Source organism: Echinops telfairi, unplaced genomic scaffold, assembly GCF_000313985.2.
Source record: "Echinops telfairi isolate 266 unplaced genomic scaffold, ASM31398v2 ScPeMD7_2010;HRSCAF=2546, whole genome shotgun sequence".
In the NCBI taxonomy this organism is placed as follows: Eukaryota; Metazoa; Chordata; class Mammalia; order Afrosoricida; family Tenrecidae; genus Echinops; species Echinops telfairi.
This window is the reverse complement of record NW_022105908.1, coordinates 15,695,748-15,715,564: the sequence shown is the minus strand read 5'-3', so window position 1 is coordinate 15,715,564 and position 19,817 is coordinate 15,695,748. Positions and strand designations below refer to the sequence as shown.

General features: G+C 57.9%; 1 protein-coding gene across 1 annotated transcript in view; it reads left to right on the top strand.

The window, feature by feature from the left end:
• MYO15A (myosin XVA) overlaps positions 1-19,577 on the top strand; it is a 67,484-nt gene extending 47,907 nt beyond the window's left edge. Inside the window, exons 38-61 of the mRNA XM_030886517.1 lie at positions 162-283; positions 424-483; positions 854-929; positions 1,205-1,320; positions 1,407-1,525; positions 2,404-2,545; positions 3,535-3,646; positions 3,730-3,804; positions 4,140-4,318; positions 5,822-5,937; positions 6,194-6,266; positions 6,505-6,577; positions 6,816-6,889; positions 7,085-7,167; positions 8,128-8,258; positions 9,200-9,294; positions 9,408-9,485; positions 9,766-9,862; positions 11,655-11,815; positions 13,220-13,353; positions 15,147-15,280; positions 16,447-16,580; positions 17,466-17,606; positions 19,476-19,577. Coding sequence (XP_030742377.1) covers positions 162-283; positions 424-483; positions 854-929; positions 1,205-1,320; positions 1,407-1,525; positions 2,404-2,545; positions 3,535-3,646; positions 3,730-3,804; positions 4,140-4,318; positions 5,822-5,937; positions 6,194-6,266; positions 6,505-6,577; positions 6,816-6,889; positions 7,085-7,167; positions 8,128-8,258; positions 9,200-9,294; positions 9,408-9,485; positions 9,766-9,862; positions 11,655-11,815; positions 13,220-13,353; positions 15,147-15,280; positions 16,447-16,580; positions 17,466-17,606; positions 19,476-19,577 — 2,627 coding nt within the window. The remainder of the gene's footprint in view (positions 1-161; positions 284-423; positions 484-853; positions 930-1,204; positions 1,321-1,406; positions 1,526-2,403; positions 2,546-3,534; positions 3,647-3,729; positions 3,805-4,139; positions 4,319-5,821; positions 5,938-6,193; positions 6,267-6,504; positions 6,578-6,815; positions 6,890-7,084; positions 7,168-8,127; positions 8,259-9,199; positions 9,295-9,407; positions 9,486-9,765; positions 9,863-11,654; positions 11,816-13,219; positions 13,354-15,146; positions 15,281-16,446; positions 16,581-17,465; positions 17,607-19,475) is intronic.
• The last annotated feature ends 240 nt before the right edge of the window (positions 19,578-19,817 follow it).

Sequence of the window (19,817 nt, the reverse complement as noted above, 5' to 3'; positions counted from 1 at the left end):
GAGGCCAGGCTCCTTGTCGACCCTGTTCACCAGGGTATTCGGGTCCCTGGCCTCGGCCAGTGCACTGTGCATACTGCGCATGTGTGTGTTCATCGAGGGCCTGGGCGGTGGCAGTGTACGCCCTCGTGGTTAGCTGCGCCCGCCTGCGTGCCTGCCCCTAGTGCTGCCCGCCCGGTCGCTGGAGGCCCTGGAGGAGCCTGTGCAGACCAGACTGCACCGCCTCACCAACCCCGACTTCTACGGCTACCGGGATGCGCCCTGGCGGGTCTTCCTGAGAAAAGAGGTACCGGCCCAGGGGAGCCAGGAGATGTAGCCAGGGCACAGTCTGGCACCAGAGGACAGAGCTGGGGGCACCAGAGGGTGGGACCTGTGGTGAGGGGGAAGGGTAGCCTGAAGGGCCCTCCCTGAAGCCCCGCTCCACAGGTGTTTTACCCCAAGGACAGCTACAACCACCCTGTGCAGCTCGACCTCCTGTTCCGGCAGGTGAGGCCCTCTCTTCCCTCTGGGCTTCGGTCTCCTCTGAAGGCAGAGGACACACCCCTCAGGGGACAGGGAGGTCCTTTGCAAACTTTGCTCCCCACGATCTGGGATTGGGATGCTGGGCCGGGTGGGGGATGTTCTCTGGAATCCCCCCTCGGTGGACAGGGTCAGAGAGCCCACAGTCTGCTTTAACCAGACTTGCAGCTTGTCCTCGCTGCCCAGGGCCAGAGGGAGAGATGGGGAAGGGAGCTCAGCCCAAGTGGGCATCTCGCTTCCCTGAGCTGCTCCCAGAGTGAGGTCCTGTAGGTCACACAGAGGACGCCCCACTGCCGGAGGGGAGTCACGGCCCCACCATGGCTCTCCTACACCACAGGTCCTGCATGACACGCTCTCTGAGGCCTGCCTGCGCATCTCCCAGGACGAGCGGCTCAGGATGAAGGCCCTGTTTGGTACTGCAGGGAAGGGGAGGGAGAGAGCAGCCTAGGCCACTGCCTGCCCTGGCCCTGCCCACCTGCCTCCCAAGTACCTGCTCCCTGCTCAGCATGGCTGGGCCCTACCCCTCAACCCCACCCCCATCCAGGCTCTGGGTTTCCGATTCCCAGTGTTAAGATGAGAACTCATTGGGCTGATACCTTTTTGCTGGGTGTCATATTCCCCGATGACGACGGGTGAGGGCCACTGGGGTGGAAGGAGGGGCCTCATCTCTCCACCTGGCCTCCCTTAGCCCAGAACCAGCTGGACACACAGCGGCCCCTGGTGACGGAGAGGGTGAAGCGGGCCGTGGTCAGCACAGCCCGGGACAGCTGGGAGGTCTACTTCTCCCGCCTCTTCCCTGCAACGGTGCGAGCCCTCCCCGCACCCATCCCACTCAGGCCTTCCGCCGCTGCAAGGCAGAAAGACCCTCACACGCCTCTCACCCTGTGCAGGGCAGCGTGGGCACAGGCGTGCAGGGCCTCGCTGTGTCGCACTTGGGCATCAAGCTGCTGCGGATGGTCAAGGGCAGCCGAGAGGCTGGTGGGCAGCTTCGGGTCCTCCGCTCATACAGGTGACCGGCAGGCAGCAGGAGTGGCCAGGCTGGAGCTGGGGCACAGACTGACTCCCTTAGTAGCCATTTACGCGTACCTCTGATGTGCGGGGTCTTTCAGTTATGCCCGTTTTAGAGATGGGGCGACTGAAGCTCAGGGAGATAGATGTTCCTTGTCTTAGATCACACGGCCAGGAAGTAGACTAGGCGCCACCCACTCCTTCCCACCTCTCAGGCTACCCGCCGCTCTGTGCGGCCAGAGCGCATGGGGCTGTGGGGTGACTGCCCTGGGACAGCCGTGCTTTGAGGCAGCCAGAAACGGGAAGGGGTGCTGGCCCTGGGGGCCGTGCTTAGGTCCGGAGCCCCTCCCTGCAGCCGCCTCTGTGTCCTCCATCACATGAGGACAGAGCAGAGCCCTGCTCACCAGGAAGCTCCTTCCCCAAAGCAGCCAAGCTCTGCCATCGAGTCTGTGCCGGCTCCCAGTGACCCTGGGGGACAGGGCGAACAGCCCCTCGTTTCTGAGACTAACTCTTTAGGGGAGTAGAAAGCAGCCCCGTCTTTCTCCCACAGAGCCGCTGGTGGTTTCTTAGCAGCCCAGTGTGTCCCCACCACCCTGCGAGGGGTGCAGAGAGTCGGGGCCGTAGGTACAGGAGCCAGGCCTGCCCAGCAGCAACTGAGAGCTTGAGTCACGGGACAAGGACTCCCATGTGGGGTTCAGACCACAGCAGGGAATGGGGCTGGAGTCACAGGCAGGTCGGAGAAGTTGCTCGGGGTCTCCTGGGGGCTGGCATGATGAGGTTGAGAGCATCCGGGAGGTTGGGGTTGGGGTTGGGGCTGGGCTGGAAGGGCGGGAAGGACGAGAGCAGCAGCCCCCCTCATGCTGACCTCCCAAACCCCAGCTTTGCCGATATCCTGTTTGTGACCATCCCTTCCCGGAACATGCTGGAGTTCAACCTGGCCAGCGAAAAGGTCATCCTCTTCTCAGCCCGAGCTCACCAGGTCAAGACCCTGGTGGACGACTTCATCCTGGAGCTCAAAAAGGTCAAGACCCTCCCCCGGGCTCCACCCCAAAGATCAGGAATCCACCCACCCCACATACACACATACCAGCCACACCTCCCTGAGGACACACGATGATCTGATGATCGTGTGCTACGGCGCCAAGGACACACCCATGACCTCTGGCTGCCCTCTGCACAGGCTGGGCCACTGGCCTAGACGCCCTTTCAACCTTCTGCCTGCTCCTTTAGTAACCCTTGCCTCTTGGCCTCCTCGGGCTGGCCTGGGCCATCCTGGCTTCCTCCCCCCTGCCCTGACCCCTTGCCTGACCACCGTATCCCATCCTCCCTCTGCCAGGCTGCAGCCCCCGACCTCGAGTGGGTCCCCTGGTGCCTGGTCCAGGGAAAGCCACAGGAGGAAGCTGTGGCAGTGCTAGGCCTGTTAGCCATCGCCTTCATCCAGCTCCCCCCTCTCGGACCACGCCACACTGCTTTCCGTGTTTCCGTCTTTCTGTCCCGGCTGTCCCCTGGCTTAGTTTTTCCCAAAGTGGGCAGTACCGCATTAGGGGTGCTGGAATGGCCCAGGGACGCTGCAAAAGTAGATATCTACACTTTGCCCTTAATTGCCACTGTAGTGAGTTTTTCATTGCTAGTGGGTCATTGAGTGGGAAAAAAAGCCACACAGTTTTTTACCCCTTACAATGGGGCAGTAGGCCAAATAAAGAAGCCTCAGTGGCAGGGTGGGTTATGCATTTGGACTGCTGACCACAAGGTCCACAGTTCAAAACCACTAGCTGCCCCGTGGGAGAAAAATGAAGCTTTCTAATCCTGTAGCAATTTACAATCTCAGAAACCCACAGGGGCAGTTCTGCTCTGCCTGATCGGGTCACTATGAGTCGGGTTCAACTTGAAGACAGTGAGTGAGCAGTCAAAGACATTTGGGACTTTATGACCTGGGAATGCTTCCTTTCCTGTCCTGGCCAGGGGCAGGGGGTAGGCTTCCAGCCCCTCACCCTGGCCCTGCTGACCCAGGACTCGGACTATGTGGTGGCCGTGAGAAACTTCCTACCTGAGGACCCGGCCCTGCTGGCCTTCCACAAGGGTGACATCATCCATCTGCAGCCCCTGGAGCCACCCCGAGTGGGTCAGCACCATATGGGTGGGGTGGGTGCAGGAGGGGGGCTGGGCAAGGTGCACCGGAACGTGCTGACATAGCTTGGCCCACAGGCTATAGCGCTGGCTGCGTGGTCCGCAAGAAGGTCGTGTACCTGGAGGAGCTGCGGCGTGGAGGCCCCGACTTTGGTGGGGAGATGGGGATACCCCTGTCCAGTCTCTCTCACCCCCAGATTTGAACCCCTCCCCCAAACAGGGCTGGTGCTGGTTTGGTTTTATGTACTCACTATAGTACGAAAAGGGGAGTTTCTTGGAGCCCCAAAGAAGCCCCCTTTGGCTCTGCCTCCTGCCCGCCTGAGTCTGTCTCCACCGCCCACCACCACTTTTGGCTTCAACCCAATCCTGGCCCCGCCCTGAGCCTGGAGCGTTAGGGAGTATCCATATACAAAATCCCAAATGTTCCCACCGCATTCTCTGGGCACCGCTTGCTTCCTGTTTGCCTCAGACCCCTCATCTGCCCCTAGGCTGGAGGTTCGGGACCAGCCATGGGCGTGTGGGCCGCTTCCCCTCAGAGCTGGTGCAACCTGCAGCCGCCCCAGACTTCTTGCAGCTGCCCGCTGAGCCAGGCAGGGGACGGGCCGCCGCCGTGGCCGCTGCTGTGGCCTCCTCCGTGGCTGCTCAGGAGGTGGGCCGCTGGAGAGAGGTGAGGCCAGCTAGGGGGACCCGGCCTGTGGTAGGGTGGGGTCCCCCTGACCTTCAGGCCCACAGGGTGAGATCAGAGTGGGCAGGGCAGGGCCGTGGTTAGTCGGTCAGCTGGCTGAGATCCAGGTGGTTGTTACTTGGCTGATGGGAAGCCTGGAGGAGGCTAGGCTGGCCAGCAGGTAGAGTCAATGGGGTGACCAGGCCCAGGCCTGTGGAAGGAAGCCCAGGTGAAGTGGTTATGCATCGGGCTCCTATCTGCAAAGGTCAGTGTTCAAAACCACCAGCTGCTCCACGGAAGAAAGACGGGCTTTCCACTCCTCCTTACAGTTGGAAGCTCATGGGGGCAGCTCTACCCTGAGAGGGGCATCAACTGGATGGCAGTGAGGATTAAGGCAGAGAAGGGCCAGGTGGCATAGTGACTATGATATGGGCTGTTCACCTCGGAGGTCAGCAGTTCAAAACCACCAGGTACCCCTCAGGAGAACGACAAGGCTTTCTACTCCCATAAAGAGTGACAGCCTCATCCATTGTGTCTGGGGCCTTCAAGGCTTGTATTCAAACAAGCACCTATCTAAGTGAGGCGGCCACTGAGTCCGTGTGGACGAAGCACCAGCCTGTGTGAGCCAAAGATGACAAAAGCAAAACCCAAATATGATGAAGGTTTCAGAGCTTGAGTTCGGAACACCGGATTTGCAGCAGGCTCCGGAGGATGGTGGGAGCCCAAAATCCATTGCAAAGTACCCAGTCGGATCCCTGTGGCCGGTCGGGGGGACGGGAAAAGTTTTGCCATCAGATTATTGTCAACTCGATTATGGTGGCACCCCTCATGACACGTACTGAATTTGCTCTAGGTTTAAATATTTCTCACTTGTTCCACAGCAGAAGTTTTCTCCCCGGAGTATCAGTATTACTGGCAGTCTTTTCTTTCTTCTTCCTCTTTATTTTCCTCTGCCTTGTTTTTATTGTTTCTGTTATGCTTCCCACTTTATGAAATGGAGGAGTGGATGCAAAGGTGTATCGAGGATTGGGGGGTGGGGTGAGCAGAATTGGGGGGAGTGTATAATAAATGCGGGAGTGGGGAGAATGCCCTGGAACTGATTGATGAGTACAGACCAACTCTTTTTGAAAGTGACAACAGTGGGAGTGTATGATATGTGAATTTTGTATCAATAAAACGATTAGGAAGTAAAAAAGAGTGTGTCTCAGAACCCCCCAGGGGGCAGTCCTACCCTGCCCTATAGGGTCATGTGAGCAAATGGGTCAGAGAAGGTCCAGGTGGGGGTGTGGCCAAGATGGGCAGAGGGCAAAACAGACTAGGGTGAGGGCAGGGCTAGCCAGGGTCAGGGACGGTTTGTGGGGGCTGCTGGAGTGTGGTGGGAAGAGGGCCTACTAGAGAGGGTGGGAGTAGCCAGTGTGGGAGCAGTTTGGGGCCAGCCTTGATGGTGGGGGGCTTTGCAGGCTGGGCAGCCCGGGTGCCAGAGCTGCAGCTACTCCCCTCCTGCAGGGCCCTCCACCCAGAGTGGGCTCCCCTAAGCGCCAGGAGGGCGCTCTGGCTCCTCCACAGCATACTATGCTTGAGTTTGCCCAGAAGTACTTCCGAGACCCGCAGAGGAGACCTCAGTGAGTGCAGACCCCACCCCCGCACCCTTTGCCTGCCCAAGGGGGAGCCTCTGGGGCTCTGGCAGTGGCCCACGCTACAGACTCCAGATCTCAGGCCCTGCTTCTGGTGGGCGGCTGAGGCTGCGATTAGGCCAGAGCCTCAGGGGGATAGGAATGGGTTTAAGATGGGGTCTGCGTGTCCTGTGTGGGAAGGGGGGTGTAGCCAAAGATCTTGAACAGGCCCGGCCATCTGCCCCCTCACCCCTCTCTGTTGCAGGAATAGCCTTAAGCCGAAATGCAAGGAGGGCCGGGAGTCCAGAACCTTGGAGGATATGCTTTGCTTCACTAAGGTGTCCAGCCCTGGGCCTCAGTTTCCCAGTCTGTAAAATGGTCACATGGGAGGCCCCTTCAAGGGCCCAAGAGCAAACCGCCTGTTCTTCAACAAGGCTCCTGGCCCTCAGACTCCGCCCTCCAAACTTGCGAGAGACCTGGTGTCTTCCCCGGGCCAACGTCTGCCCCCAGTGCCGGGCCTCCCTCCCCCTCTTGTCCCCTCTCCCATCATGACACAGCCCCTTCCTGCCCTCGCAGACGCCGCTCCAGGAATCCCTCATCGAACTTAGCGACAGCAGCCTCGACAAGATGGCCACGGAGATGTTCTTAGGTGTGAGGATGGGGCGAGGGCAGGGTGGGCCCCAGCTTGTTGGTCATCGCCACTTCTCTCGGGTCCTCAGAGAGAATTCCACTGGAATTCATGCAGTGGGACCCCCTTTAAGACTGTTGCAGTCCCCTGTTCCTGCCCGGTGTCCCTGGCCCGGGAGGGGTCCAACGATGAGGCCCCCTGGGGTGGGATGTGCAGCTGGGGGTCTGGTGGGCCTGAGTGGGCTAGGTCTTCCCTTCAGCTGTGATGAGGTTCATGGGAGATGCCCCACTGAAGGGCCAGAGTGAGCTGGACGTGCTGTGCACCCTCCTGAAGGTCAGTCTGATCAGGGGCTTGGCTTCCTCATTGGTCACTCGGAGTTCCCAGCCATTGAGGTGGGAAGCTTTTCCGTGGTCCCCACTGGTGAGGGAGGGGCTACCCATCCTGACTCCAGGTGCCCACCATGTTCTCGTGTGCCTGGTATGTGGTATGGCCCCTGGCATGCGTCCTGCCCCTCCACCCCCCCTTCAGCTGTGTGGGGACCACGAGGTCATGCGGGACGAGTGCTACTGCCAAATTGTGAAGCAGATCACGGACAACGCCAGCACCAAGCAGTGAGTGAGCTGGGTCTTTAATCCTCCCCGTACCCCTCACCTCACCTCCCAGCCCCAGCCCCAGCCCGGTGTCCACCAACTTGGGAAGAACAAGTTCAGCAAGAATGTCTGGTCTGATATCTGCAGGCAGCACCCCAGAAGGATCCTCATTGGTTTGCTTGGTCACATGTTTATCTCTGAACCAATCACAGTGGTTGGAGGCTACAGTGCTGATTGGCTGGGCTTTGCAGCACATGTCTCTCTACCTGCACTAATCAATCACCATCCAGACCCCACAGGTTCCCACCCATGACTCCTCACACCCAGGGTGGTGTGAGTACACTGCACATGGCAGGTGCCCTCTGCTCTTGATCCCTGGTAGCTGTTGGGTGAATGATGGACTGCTAACCACAAAGGTCAGTGGTTCCAGCCCAGCAGCCATTCCACGGGAGATAGATGAGACTGTCTGCCCCTGTAAAAACCCATAGTTTCAGAAACCCTCTGTAGGAACTGGCTCCACGGCAGGGAGGTTCGCTTTCTCGGCTGGCTCTTGGTCCCAGGGGCTGCCCTCCTCCTCCTCGTCAACCCCTGCCCTGGGGAGTCCTCTGCCTCCTCCCTTCCTCTCCTCCCCTCTGGGACTTCAGTGATGCTGAGCACACTCTCCGGGTCTCCATCACCAGGTCTTCCAACTGGTATGTCTTCACAAGCCCAGCAGGTGTCCCCCTCCAAGGGCCTTGTCCCAGAAGCCTCCCCTGCAAGGTCCCCCAGCCTAGGAAGGCTGTGTCCTATGTTGCAGGCATATCCAGGGGCTTACCCCTGCTCCCCTGGTTCCCAAGTAAAACATGCCTTGTGTACAGCTCTGGGCAGGGAGGAATATGCTAGGAAGACTGGAGAGGCCGGAGAGCTAGAAACCCACAAACCGATCCCAAGAGCCCCTGGCAGGGCGCTCCAGGGTGACGTGGCTCTGGGGCACTCCCACAGGGACAGCTGTCAGCGAGGCTGGCGGCTGCTGTCCATCCTGGCTGCCTACCACAGCTGCTCCGAGGTCTTCCAGCCACACCTCCTCCACTTCCTGCACAACACGAGCCAGGCCCCCGGCCTGCCCTTCCAAGGTGGGTAGCAAGGGGACGCTCAGGGTGGTGGGTTCTCCCCTCGGGGGTGCGGGCGTTGCAGGCAGAAGGAAAGCCCAGAGGGCCCAGCCCTGGACTGGGGCCTTGGCCACATTTCATGCCCGTGAGAAGTGGCAGAAAGCAGGGAGGGGCAGTGTGTTGTAGGTGGTGGGCCCGGGGGCTGCGTATCAGGAGCAGAGCCTGGAGGTCAAGGGGGGTATGGTAGGTGGGAGGGGAGGGCAGTAAGGCAGGCATGAGCCTGAGGTGCCAGGTGAAGCCTAATCTCTGGCCTTGGGGGGATCAATCTGCAAGGCTTTCAAGTGGGTCTGGGCAGGTGGGCCCCAAGCCAGTGGTGGAGTCTCAACCCTTCCCCAGTGTGTTGTTTCCACAGCAACTGTTGGGTCCCCTAGAGAAGTCAGCCAGGGCCCCTGTGATCACATGAAATACTCATCTTTGATTTGGTTAACAACCCTCCCCAGACTCAGGAGGAACAGGCAGCTGCCCAGAGAGGGGATCCCAGCTCCTTGAAGGCAGCAAAATGAGAACTCATGACTCTCCCCCTCGGCCAGCATAGTGATTAGGGGAGGGCACTGCTCACCTTTGCCTCCCCGGCATGCCTGGGGGAGGGGGTTGCTAGGCCAGGGGACTCCCAATCTGAAGGGCCAGAGTCCCATTGTCACCAGAGCTGTGGGGCCACTGCAGCCACGCAGCTTCTGGGGGCAAGGCCTCCATGTAGCGGCTTGGGGTCCTGTGTGCCCAGGGGTCTTCGATCACCAAAGGACCTTACTGGGAAGTGGAACCAGGTGCCTCTCTGAATCCAACTCCCACTCCAGACCGCAGGCAAATCTCTCTCCTCTCACACAAACCTGTTTCCCCAACTCTAAAACCGGGAGAATAGGGCCGGGCTAGGCTGGTGGCCAAGAGACTTGATCTGGGTCTCTCAGGTATCGCCAAGGCCTGTGAGCAGAACCTGCAGAAAACCGTGCGGTTCGGCGGCCGCTTGGAGCTCCCCAGCAGCATGGAGCTCCGGGCCATGTTGGTGAGTTGGGGGTGGGCGTGGGGGTCCGGTGGCGGCGGGCATGAGATGTACCCTGCTCGACTGCCCTTGTGCACACGATCCACTCGGGACCCTCATGCCTCCCCAACCCTTAGGCTGGTAGGAGTTCTAAGAGACAACTCTTCCTTCTTCCCGGAGGCCTGGAACGCCACCTCAAAATCAGAACGTGCACCGTACGTGAGAGCCTGGGCAGGCAGATTCTGGGAGGACTCCTGGGGAGGGGGTGGCAACCTCCTGGGGCAGCAACGATTGCTCCAAAGAGCAGCGCAGCCTGGAGAGATCACACCTCCAGGTCAGGGACAAAGGCAGACCGATAAAGGACCCTCAAAGCTTATCTGCTTGAGGCTGGTCCCAGCTCTCAGAGGTGAGGCCTTCCACGCTCAGCCTCCTGGGAACACAGTGGTCCAGCCCACCCTGTGATCTGGCCACTCCCTTCCACCCACCCCACACCAGGTGGCCCTGGATGTGGTGGAGGAGATCTGCGCTGAGATGGCTCTGACCCGCCCCGAGGCCTTCGACGAGTACGTTATCTTCATTGTCACCAACCAAGGTGGGTGGCTAGGAGGACTTGGCACGCTATGCTCATTCCCACCAGCCTGGTCAAGGGCTACCTCCTCCAGGAAGCCCCAGTTGCCTGTATTAGTAGCCCAGGGCTGCTCTCACAAACAGGGTGGCCTTAAGGGACAGGAAGGTGTGGCCTCACCGTTCAGGAAGCCAGCAGTCCGAACGCAGGTGCTTGTTGGCAGGTATTGCTTCCTCTGACGTCTCGGGGAGAACCTTCTGCTTTGACTTTTCATTGTCACTTGGGTACAGGTCAGTGGAGCTGATCAGTTTTACATCAGCGGTTCAAACCCACTTTGTTTCAGCTCCTCCACTGCAGTCCCCTCCACGCAGCAGCCCTTGCTCCAGGTCCTCCTGGGCTGCCTCTTTCCATCCCTCCTCCGCGCCCAACCCTCTGCTCCCAGAGGAATACGGCCCCTTTGATCTTCGATGGGTGGCTCTTCGAACCCAGACCTGAAGGGTGACCAGTACATGGTGGGGAGAACCGTCTTTGCCTCTTTAGGTGTCTGGCAGCCCTTCACCTGTCCCGCTCCATCTCCACCTCCTTCCATCCCTTTTGATGTCTCTTTTGCTATAGGACATCTCTTATCTTGAACTAGAGCCTCTCTTACTGTGACAGGACCTCCTACTCAATGAGAAAAGCCATCAGAGTCCCTGCTGCCCAACGGGGACTTCAACATCAAATTTCTCCCCTGTCCCCTGGGCACTGCGAGCCCTAATGTGTCCTCTGCTTGGCTGGATGTGAGAGTCTGTTTCCCTAACAGACTGGGAGCTCCTGGGGGACAGGGACTAGTTCTGGTGCCCCCTGCTGTTCCTCAGGCCTGCTCTGTGCTCTTTTGGATGGAGGACATGTGGGAGGACAGCGGTTCCCAAGGACAGCGGTTCAAACCCACCGGCTGCTCTGCAGGGGAAGGATGAGGTTCCTGTACAGTTTTACAGCCTAGGAAGCCCCAGAGGGGCAGATCTGCTCTGTCCTATAGGGGTCACATCGAGTCCAAATCAGATGGTGGCAGTGAGGTTTTTATTTTAGTTTTTGTTTTCAACTTAGTCACATCCACAAAATCTCTTTCGTCATGGGAGATCACATCTGCACAGGTCCCAGGGGTTAGAACAGAATGTGGACATAGAAGTTAGGTGACTTTTCCAAGGTCACGTCATTGGGGATTTGAGCCCAGACCCTGTGGTTGCCAGTCTAGGACTCTCATCATCATACCCCAGCCCCTCTCTTTAGTGAAGTTTCCTGGAAGTGTAGAGTGCTTGGCCGAACTACCAGTGCAGGAAAGAAAACCTTAAGCCTCCCTAACAAGCCTCATTGCCAGGCCCCTCTTCCTCCATTCCCCCACGGTCCCAGGGGTCCTGCAAGGGGTCTCTCCTGAAAGATTCTGCAGAAGGGCACCCACTAGGTCTTTTGTGCATTCCCTCACCCCCAGTCTCCTCTGGGAAGGGACTAAACTTTCCCGAGCCTAACCCAGCGCTGCTTTCCTAGGTAGGGGCAGGCTGTCCTCAAAGGCACCATTCAGACTGCTCCCTCAAGAGAAAAGGCCTGTTACTTTGTGCCTTTGAATGGAAGCTATTCCCATCCGGGTCATCAGCATTTCAATAAAATGTCCCAGGCCTTTACTCTTCTAAATCCCCTTTTCTTTCGTGAGAAACTGAGCAAGGGACGGTGCATGCCTGGGCAATGCCTTGCTGCGTGGCTGGTTGGAGTCTGCACACATGCTCAGCACAGGAGTGTGTGTGCCCTGCCTGCCTGCCCAGCCCTGCCTCCCTCCACTCTGCAGGTCAGCACGTGTGCCCCCTGAGCCGCCGCACCTACATTCTGGATGTGGCCTCAGCGATGGAGCAGGTGGACGGGGGCTACATGCTCTGGTTCCGGCGCGTGCTTTGGGATCAGCCACTCAAGTTTGAGAACGAGCTGTATGTGACAATGCACTACAACCAGGTCAGTATGTCCCAGCCGCTCTGCTTCTCTAGAACCTGTAAGGTTCCCGCCTCCCAAGCTCCAGGGATTGAAACCTTCATGGTCCAGTCCTCAGTGACATTTCTAACCCGGATGCCCCTGCTCCCCTGCACCATCTTCTCAGGGCAGCCAGCGCTGTGTCTCCCTTCATACTGGCAACCTAGGGTCTGGGCTTCTGCACATGCTGCCACCTGCTGGCTGCCCCTTTCTGCATTTCTGCTCACTTAAGCTGTACCCACCACATGCGACTACACCTCTTCCACTCCGCTCTCTCTGATTGCCTCTTTCTTCCTGAGCAGTGTTTTACTAGTATTGTTATTTTGTCTTGATGCTGTTTCCCTGTGAGAAGTACCCCCAGCCAGGGTCTCCCTCCGATGCCAGGTGTGTGGGAAGCACTTGGACACAGAGCAGGTGTTTTTGCACGTTAAGTGGCACCACTTGCTACAATAATTCCAAGTACGAAACAGTCACTTAGGTTTTATGGCCACGTGGTGGCGGTGTTGGAGACTGAGATCACGTGGTTTGGTGCTGCCTGATGCTTCGTGAACATTGTTGTTCCTAGCCGCATCCCCTGGGAACTGGTGAAGGTGAACATTTTCAAGACCAAATCTGCTGACTTCGTCTCTGGGCATGTAGTAGGCGCTCTGGTGGTCCAGTGGTTAAAGTGCTCAGCCATTAGCCAAAAGGACTGTGGTTTGAACCCACTCACCACTCCTCAGGAAGATGTGTCCGTTTGCTTCCATGAAGATTCCAGCCTTGGAAATGGAAGCCCTGGAGAGCAGTTCTAGTCTGTCCTAGAGGGTCCTTGCGAGTTATAAATGACCTGACAACAGTGGGCGTGGTTTGGTTTGGGTCTGGGGATCTACCCCAGCAACTTTGCTCTTTTGTTTTGTTCTTAGGTTGAAATTCGCATAACATAAAATTAACTTTTTAAAAAATCATATAATTCAGTGGTATTTGCCACATTCAAAATGTTCTGCAACCATCACCCACCTCTACCTAGTTCCAAAAGAGTCTTATCACCCCAAAAGGAAGCGCCTACCCCTGCAGCATTCACGCCCCATGTGCCCCGCCCCCTGGCACCCAGGAAGTCACTGCATTTGGCAGCAGTCAGTCCTAAGGAGCTCTGGGTGACTTGGGAGCACGCTCAAGTTCAAGAGCACCTGACCTATGGACACTTCCCTACCCTGCACTGATGCTGCTCTGCCTTGACGTCCCGTCCTACCCAGGGCACTGGGGGCCTCTGGTCCTCGCCTCTCTCTCAACTCCTTCTGCCATCATTCCCCAAAGCCCTGAAAAGTGACTGGCATCTCGCTCCAGAAGTGCCTGGACAGTGGAATAACTCGGGCTGTCTGCCTGACAGCCTCTCATCAGTGCCTCCCACAGGTCCTGCCTGACTACCTGAAGGGCCTCTTCAACAGCGTGCTGCCCAGCCAGCCCAGCGAGCAACAGCTGCAGCAAGTGTCCAAGCTGGCCTCCCTGCAGCACCGGACCAAGGACCGTTTCTGCCTGCCCAGTGTGTAAGCACTACCCATCACCTGTCAGCTAGATGGACAGGCAGCCCTGCCTCTGCCCCTAACATCCTCCAGCCTGCCTGTCCCCAGGTCTCTAACAATGAGGCCAGGTGGGCAGGGGCTGTCCTGGCCGTAGGGTTAAAGTCCCCAAACTCAGACATGATCTGGGACAGCCCCTCCCACTTCCCTCGTCACGACAGATTGCTTATGGCCTGTATTGACAGCGCAGAGCAAATTTAATGGTGAAACAAAGCTTTCAGAATGTGTACTATACCTGGCGGCTATGCAGCAAGATTTAGCCCCAGAAGGGTTCAAGGTAGCATTGCATCAGCAATGCAACCCTGGAGCCAATCCCAATGATGCCCCACCATAGACATTAGTGAAGTGACCCCAGGTAGCCTCCAGCCTGATGCTCTCAAAGATGTGCTAACTTCTCATGATGGCAAAGCAGCGGTCATCCACACACTTTTGGTCTTGAGAGCCAACGTATTTATTTCTTAGAAATATGACTGCAAAGATTTCTTTGCTTGTGTGGATGAAGCCTATCAATCGTTATCCTGTTTAAAAGTAAAACAGGAACTCATCCAAAAAGTAATTTTTTTCATTCATTAAAAAATAATACACCCATTACATTTCACATACATAACATCTTCTGAGAAAATAGCTACTCTTTTAAAAGCCACCTGAGAAGAGTGCACTGTTTTGCATGTTGCTTTGTGTGTACTTGCTGGCTTATTGGAAGACAGCTGGATTCGCACACCTGCTTCTTAGTGCAGCCCCTGCACTAGCTGGGGTACCACCTGTCCTGGAGCTGTAGGAAAACTCCACTCAACACTCAGGAGAGAAAGAGAGGGAAAAGGCAAATCACAGTTCTTAGCATTGTTGGGGAAAGGGCTCTGAGTCCTCATCCCTGGCCCACGCTTTGAGGACCACTGGTGAAATGACGATAAATGGACTAACAGGTGGATGAATATATATCCCAGGGCTGGTGACCCAGGAAGGGCTCAGTGTGTAGATCCTTTCTGCGATTAGGCCAAAATCCTGGATCAAATGACTCGTGAGGCTCTTGCTTGTGTCAGAGCACCCTGCATGCCTGAACTCAGCTCATTTTCCCAACCACACGCGGGTTTTCTCTTTTTCGGATTGGGGGCATGAGGCTCAGAGAGGTACCTGGCTCTCCCAAGTTTACCCAGCTCACTCCTTGAGGAGCGAAACAGCACCCAAACCTGGGAAGGCCAGACTTTGCCTGCCTATGGACCAGAGGAAAGATGCTGCCTGGGGAGGGGTCTCGTTTGGTGCGGGGCGGGGCTGGGTTCCCTGCGTTTCTGTGGCCCAGGGCAGCCACCAGGACAGACTGAGCTGCTGTGGCTAGCCTCCCGATGCCCCAGGAGGGAAAGAAGCTGCCTGAGACGCCAGCCAGCGTGTGTCAGAGTCCCCCCATGAGTGCCTCTGGCTCCTGCTCCTACCAGTCCCTGGCTGGTGTCCCCAGCTTGTGCCCCCGCTCATCCTCAACTTGAGCTTCCCCTCCAGAGCAGAAGCTCCAAAAAGGCAAGGCCGCCTCAGGGTCAGGGCTTGGCCTGCCTCACTCAGCAGCTGCGTGCATGGCTTTGGGCCAGGCAGTCTTCACTGCCCTCAGTTTCTTCAACTGCGACTCAGGGACGCAAGTACTGGCCAGCAGCCTGGAGCACCCGCTGTGTGTGAGCCCCTAACTACGCTGGTCTTCAGTCTGTCTGTACCCCACATTGAGCCTCCCAGGGAGGTTGGTGGGTGCTCAGAGAAGGTTTTCCCTCCTCGCCCAGGCGGGAAGTCCAGGAGTACATCCCGGCCCAGCTCTACCACACAAACGCCGGCTCCGCCTGGCTCAGCCTGATCAACCAGCACTGGCAGCAGACGCAGGCACTCAGCCCACACCAGGCCCGTGCCCAATTTCTGGGTAAGAATCCGGGGCCGGGCGCAGAGGGTCCCAGGGCTTGTTGAGGTCCTAGAAGATGGTGATGTGATGGGCATGCCATGGTAGAGTGGAGTCACCATGCAGTCTGGAGGGCTGGGCTGGAGCTAGCGAGGGCAGTGGTTCTCAACCGGTGGGGGTTGAATGACCCGTTCACAGGAGTCGCCCGATTCAAAGCAGTTACAAAATGACAGTGATGAGGTAGCAGTGAAAATAATTGTGTGGTTGGTGGGGGGGGTCACCACAACACGAGGAACTGTATTAAAGGGTGGTGGCATTAGGAAGGTTGAGAACCACTAGCTAGAAGAATCTGACTGAACCTACAAGAGAACTTGATGCAAGCCTAGGGCTTTACCCAGAGGCACTGGGGAGCCGGTAGCAATGGGCGGTTGGGTTTACACTCAGAGGGCTAGCCCCAAGCACCAGGGCAGAGGCTGCTGCAGGCTTCCAGGGCAGAGATGATGGAGGCTGGACTTGGGACGTGGTCCAGGAGCAGAAAACAGACGGGTCGAGAGCCACCTCTTGGTGAGCGCAAGAGTCAGGGAGGGAGGAGACTAGAGGAGGACCCCACTAACCAGCTGGAGCTTCTTCGAGTGTAGCACAGGATCATCACACAGAGGATGCCGGGAAGAAGCAGGTCTTGGGGCAGATGAGGGCCTGTGGTTCTCTGGAGAGGCTGAATTAGAGCTTGGCATACCGTCTGGGCTAGAGTGTGTGGAGCCCTCAGAGAAATGGAGCTCTTGGTAGCCCTGGGGGGCAGGTGGGAGGGCCACCAAGCTACTGTATAGGCAGAGCATTACACAAGGGTATACCTGGCTGAGTAGCAAGGTAGCTTGGGTTCAGTTCCTCAAGGACTGGGACTGCTCCAGGGAGGGTATCCCTCCCCCTTCCTCATCCACAGTGCCTTTTCTTCTGCATGAAGGTATTTTCGGTGCCAGATGAGGCCCTGCTTCTGGATAGACCTGGGTGTAGAGAGCTGGAAGCTACAGAGAGGAGCAAGGATGGAGGAACAGGCCAAATGGGAGGCCGCAGAAGTGGGAGGATCCATACTGAGGGTTCCCGGGCCAGACCCAGCCAAAGGCAGAGGTGGCCATGGCTATGGCCAGTGAGCCCTGACAGCCTGGTAACCACCACCCTTCTCCCTACCCCAGGCCTCCTCAGCGCCTTGCCCATGTTTGGCTCCTCCTTCTTCTTCATCCAAAGCTGCAGTAACATGGCTGTGCCAGCCCCCTGCATACTTGCCGTTAACCACAATGGCCTCAACTTCCTCAGCACCGAGACCCACGTGAGTGGCCCTCAGCTCAGCACCTCCCAGCAGCACCCCAAGGGGCCCAAATCACTGATTCCCACCTGCGTGACATCAGGCCAGCCTCTTGCCCTCTCTGAGCCTCACTGTCCTCCTCCGGCCGGTATGGATGATTGGCAGGCAGGTGCCCTCAGCGGGACTGTTTCTTAGATATGTCCCCAGCAGCAGACCCAGAGACAAGGGTGGCAGGGGCAAGTGGATTCTGTAGAGGCGACCCTGGAAAACACTGTGATGAACTGGCAAGGCGGGCATGGTGCCAAGTGAGGGTGGGGTGCAAGCGAGTAAGCAAGTTGCCACTGTTGCTTGGGCAACAGGAGTGCCATCTGGCTGGGACCCTCTGGGAGACGGTGTGGAATCCCAGCTCTCTGCTGTTCTGGACTTGGACACGATCACCTCACAGTGGGCCAGGACCCACCGCTTCCCTGGTTCCTCCAGTGGAGGGATCCTTCCGATGGCGTTAGCTCTGCCTCCGGGGAGTCCAGCTTGTGGCCTGAGACCTGAACGAGAGCAGAGTGACAACTGTTCACAAGAGGCAAGCTTTGGTGTGTCCTGGAGATCAGCAAAGACAGCACCCCGCACGCCCCTGGACCCCCTGCATTCAGGGCAGGGCATGGGGTACAGCGCTAAGGCTTGGCCATTGTTTGCACTGTCCATTTCACAGGTGAGGAAACGGAGGCCAGGAAGAGTAGAGGGGCATGTTCAGGGTCACAGAACAAGTCACCAGGGAATGGTTCCTTGGACCAGGGTCCCCTGCCTTCTACTGAGCTGCTTTGCAGGAGGGCGGGAAGAATGGTTCAGGGCACTGGGGCACAGAGGGAAGGTCCTCAGGCCACAGCCCATCTCACCCTCCCTCACCACTCCCAGGAGCTGATGGTGAAGTTCCCCCTGAAGGACATCCAGTCCACCCGGACCCAGCGGCCCACAGCCAACTCCAGCTACCCCTACGTGGAGATCGCCCTGGGGGACGTGGCAGCCCAGAGGCCCATGCAGCTGCAGCTGGAGCAGGTGCACCTGGCCCTGAGGCTTTACTGCCTGCCCAGCCCCTACCCTGTGACTCATTCAACCCACCAGGTCAGCCCTGGCCATGACTTCAAAGACAGCCCAGTGCAGGCAAAACCAAATCCAGCACCCCACATCCCATCTGTTCTTCTGGGACTCTTCCGGGAAAGCACTTTGTTCACAGAACCATAGAGAATGTCCCAGTCGCTTTCTGGGTAGTGAGGAGTGCAGAGCCCTGGGGATGCCCCAGCCAGGACAGGGCAGACCTCAAAGGACCTAGGACTCTCCCCTGGGCTACAGAGAGACATAGCCGTCTTGAGGAGATAGACCTGGGCTAGGGCATGGAAGTTAGCTTGTAGGGCTTGGGACTAGGGGCTGGGAATGGTGGGGTCTCTCATGTGACAGATAGGAAAACTGAAGTCCACTGGCGCTGTCTCTCCTCATCCACTGGGGCTCCGCCTTACATGGCATGCATCCCCTTCTGGGATCCCGTCCAGGCCTCCCAGACCAGGGAAGGTGGAGGGAGGACCCATTTTCACCCCATTGTAGAGATGGGGTTGAGGCCCACAGAAGAGACAGAATTGGACCTGGGATTGGGTTCCAAGAGGGAGAGACTTTAATTTCTCCATCCCTGAGCCTGGGACAGGGCCAGAATGAAACCCCCTTGCTGCTCTGGCAGCCTGCGATGGGGGTGGGGGGTGTCCCACTCCTCCAGGCTGAAGTCCTGCTTCCTCTGAGGACCTCCCAGACCCTGTGCTTACTCCCCTGACTCCTGCCTCCAACCTCCCCATGCCCCATGTCATCCTCTAACCCCCTGTCTGGGACTCTGTTCCCTGCATCTTTGCCTGGATGGTCTCTAAACGTTGCAGAGTCTGGGCTCTGCCTGGTCTCCCCCAGGGCACCTTGCTTCTAGGGCTTCAGACATCTAACTCTTGCTTGGACCCTGAGCCCCTCCAGAGAACAAGCTTCTCCATCTTACCTCCTGATCCCCAAGTTTCCAGCCACTCACACCCCAAATCCACAGGTCCTTCTCAACCCTTCCCCCTCCTCTTGTTACCTCTGGCCTCCCTCTCATCTCTCTGTTCCAGCTCCTGGCTTCTTGGAATTGCCTGAGGTCAAGCTTGCCCTCCCCTCCCCAGCCTCACCCTGGTCCCTCTTTCCCTCACCCCAACATCTTCCCTCATCACATCCCCCAGGCTCCCTCTCTTCCTTAATTCAGTTTTCAGCACCACAATCACCTTGGCCTCCCCTCTCCGGTCAGTCTCTGTCTGCTTACACAGTGCCCTTCCCAGAGCGTCAGTCCCAAAGGGCAAGGTTTGGCCTCCCACTCCCCTGTATCCATGGCACACAGCTGGGGTGGTGGGGTGGGGCAGACACCTGGTGGATGGTGGATGAGTGGATGGAGGCCTCTGCTGCCCCCCACCCCCAACCCCCAGCTCCATGTGAGAGGAACGCGTTCATGCACTCACTCATTTAACTCAGAACCCTGGAACGTCTCCAGGCAGCAGGCTTTGCACCAGCTGCAGCAGTGTCAGACCCTTGACTTTACACCCTCCCAGAGCTCTGAGTCTCCTGGGGGAGATGAACAGGAAGGGATCTGGAGATAATGCTAGGAGGTCATCAGGTATGGTTCCCAGGAGGAGGCAGCGTCCAAGTGCAGTGGCCGTTGCAGCTGACAAACCTGAGGTTCCATCCTGGCTGCCTCTAACAAGCTGTATGAGGAGATCTTGAACCATCCCTGCACCTCGCTGCCCTTTCTACACCTGCCACACGCCTAGTGGATGCGCTCCTCCCTATCCCCTGACCATGGGCTGCTCCTCCTAGTCTGTAGATAGGTAGTGGGACAGGTGGGGATTCTCACTGTATCTCCTGCAGGGTCTGGAGCTGTGTCGCGTGGTGGCCGCCCATGTGGAGAACCTGCTCAGTGCTCGTGAGAAGCGACTCACGCTGCCTCCGAGCGAAATCACCCTGCTCTGACCAGCCCTAGGCTCCAGCCGTCCTCTGCTAGAAGACTCGGTGTCTGTGAGGGGCCAGGGCCAAGAGGAGGCAGGAGGAGCCACTCAAGAGCCCTGAAGGACCAGTCCAGAGTTGAGATGAAACTAAGCAGAAGACAGGACCACGGGATGGGGCCTCCTGCTACCATACATACCACGGCAGGCTTTGCGAAGACTGCCTGCCACCCAGGGCCTCAATTGAGCTGGACTTAAGTCTATGGCT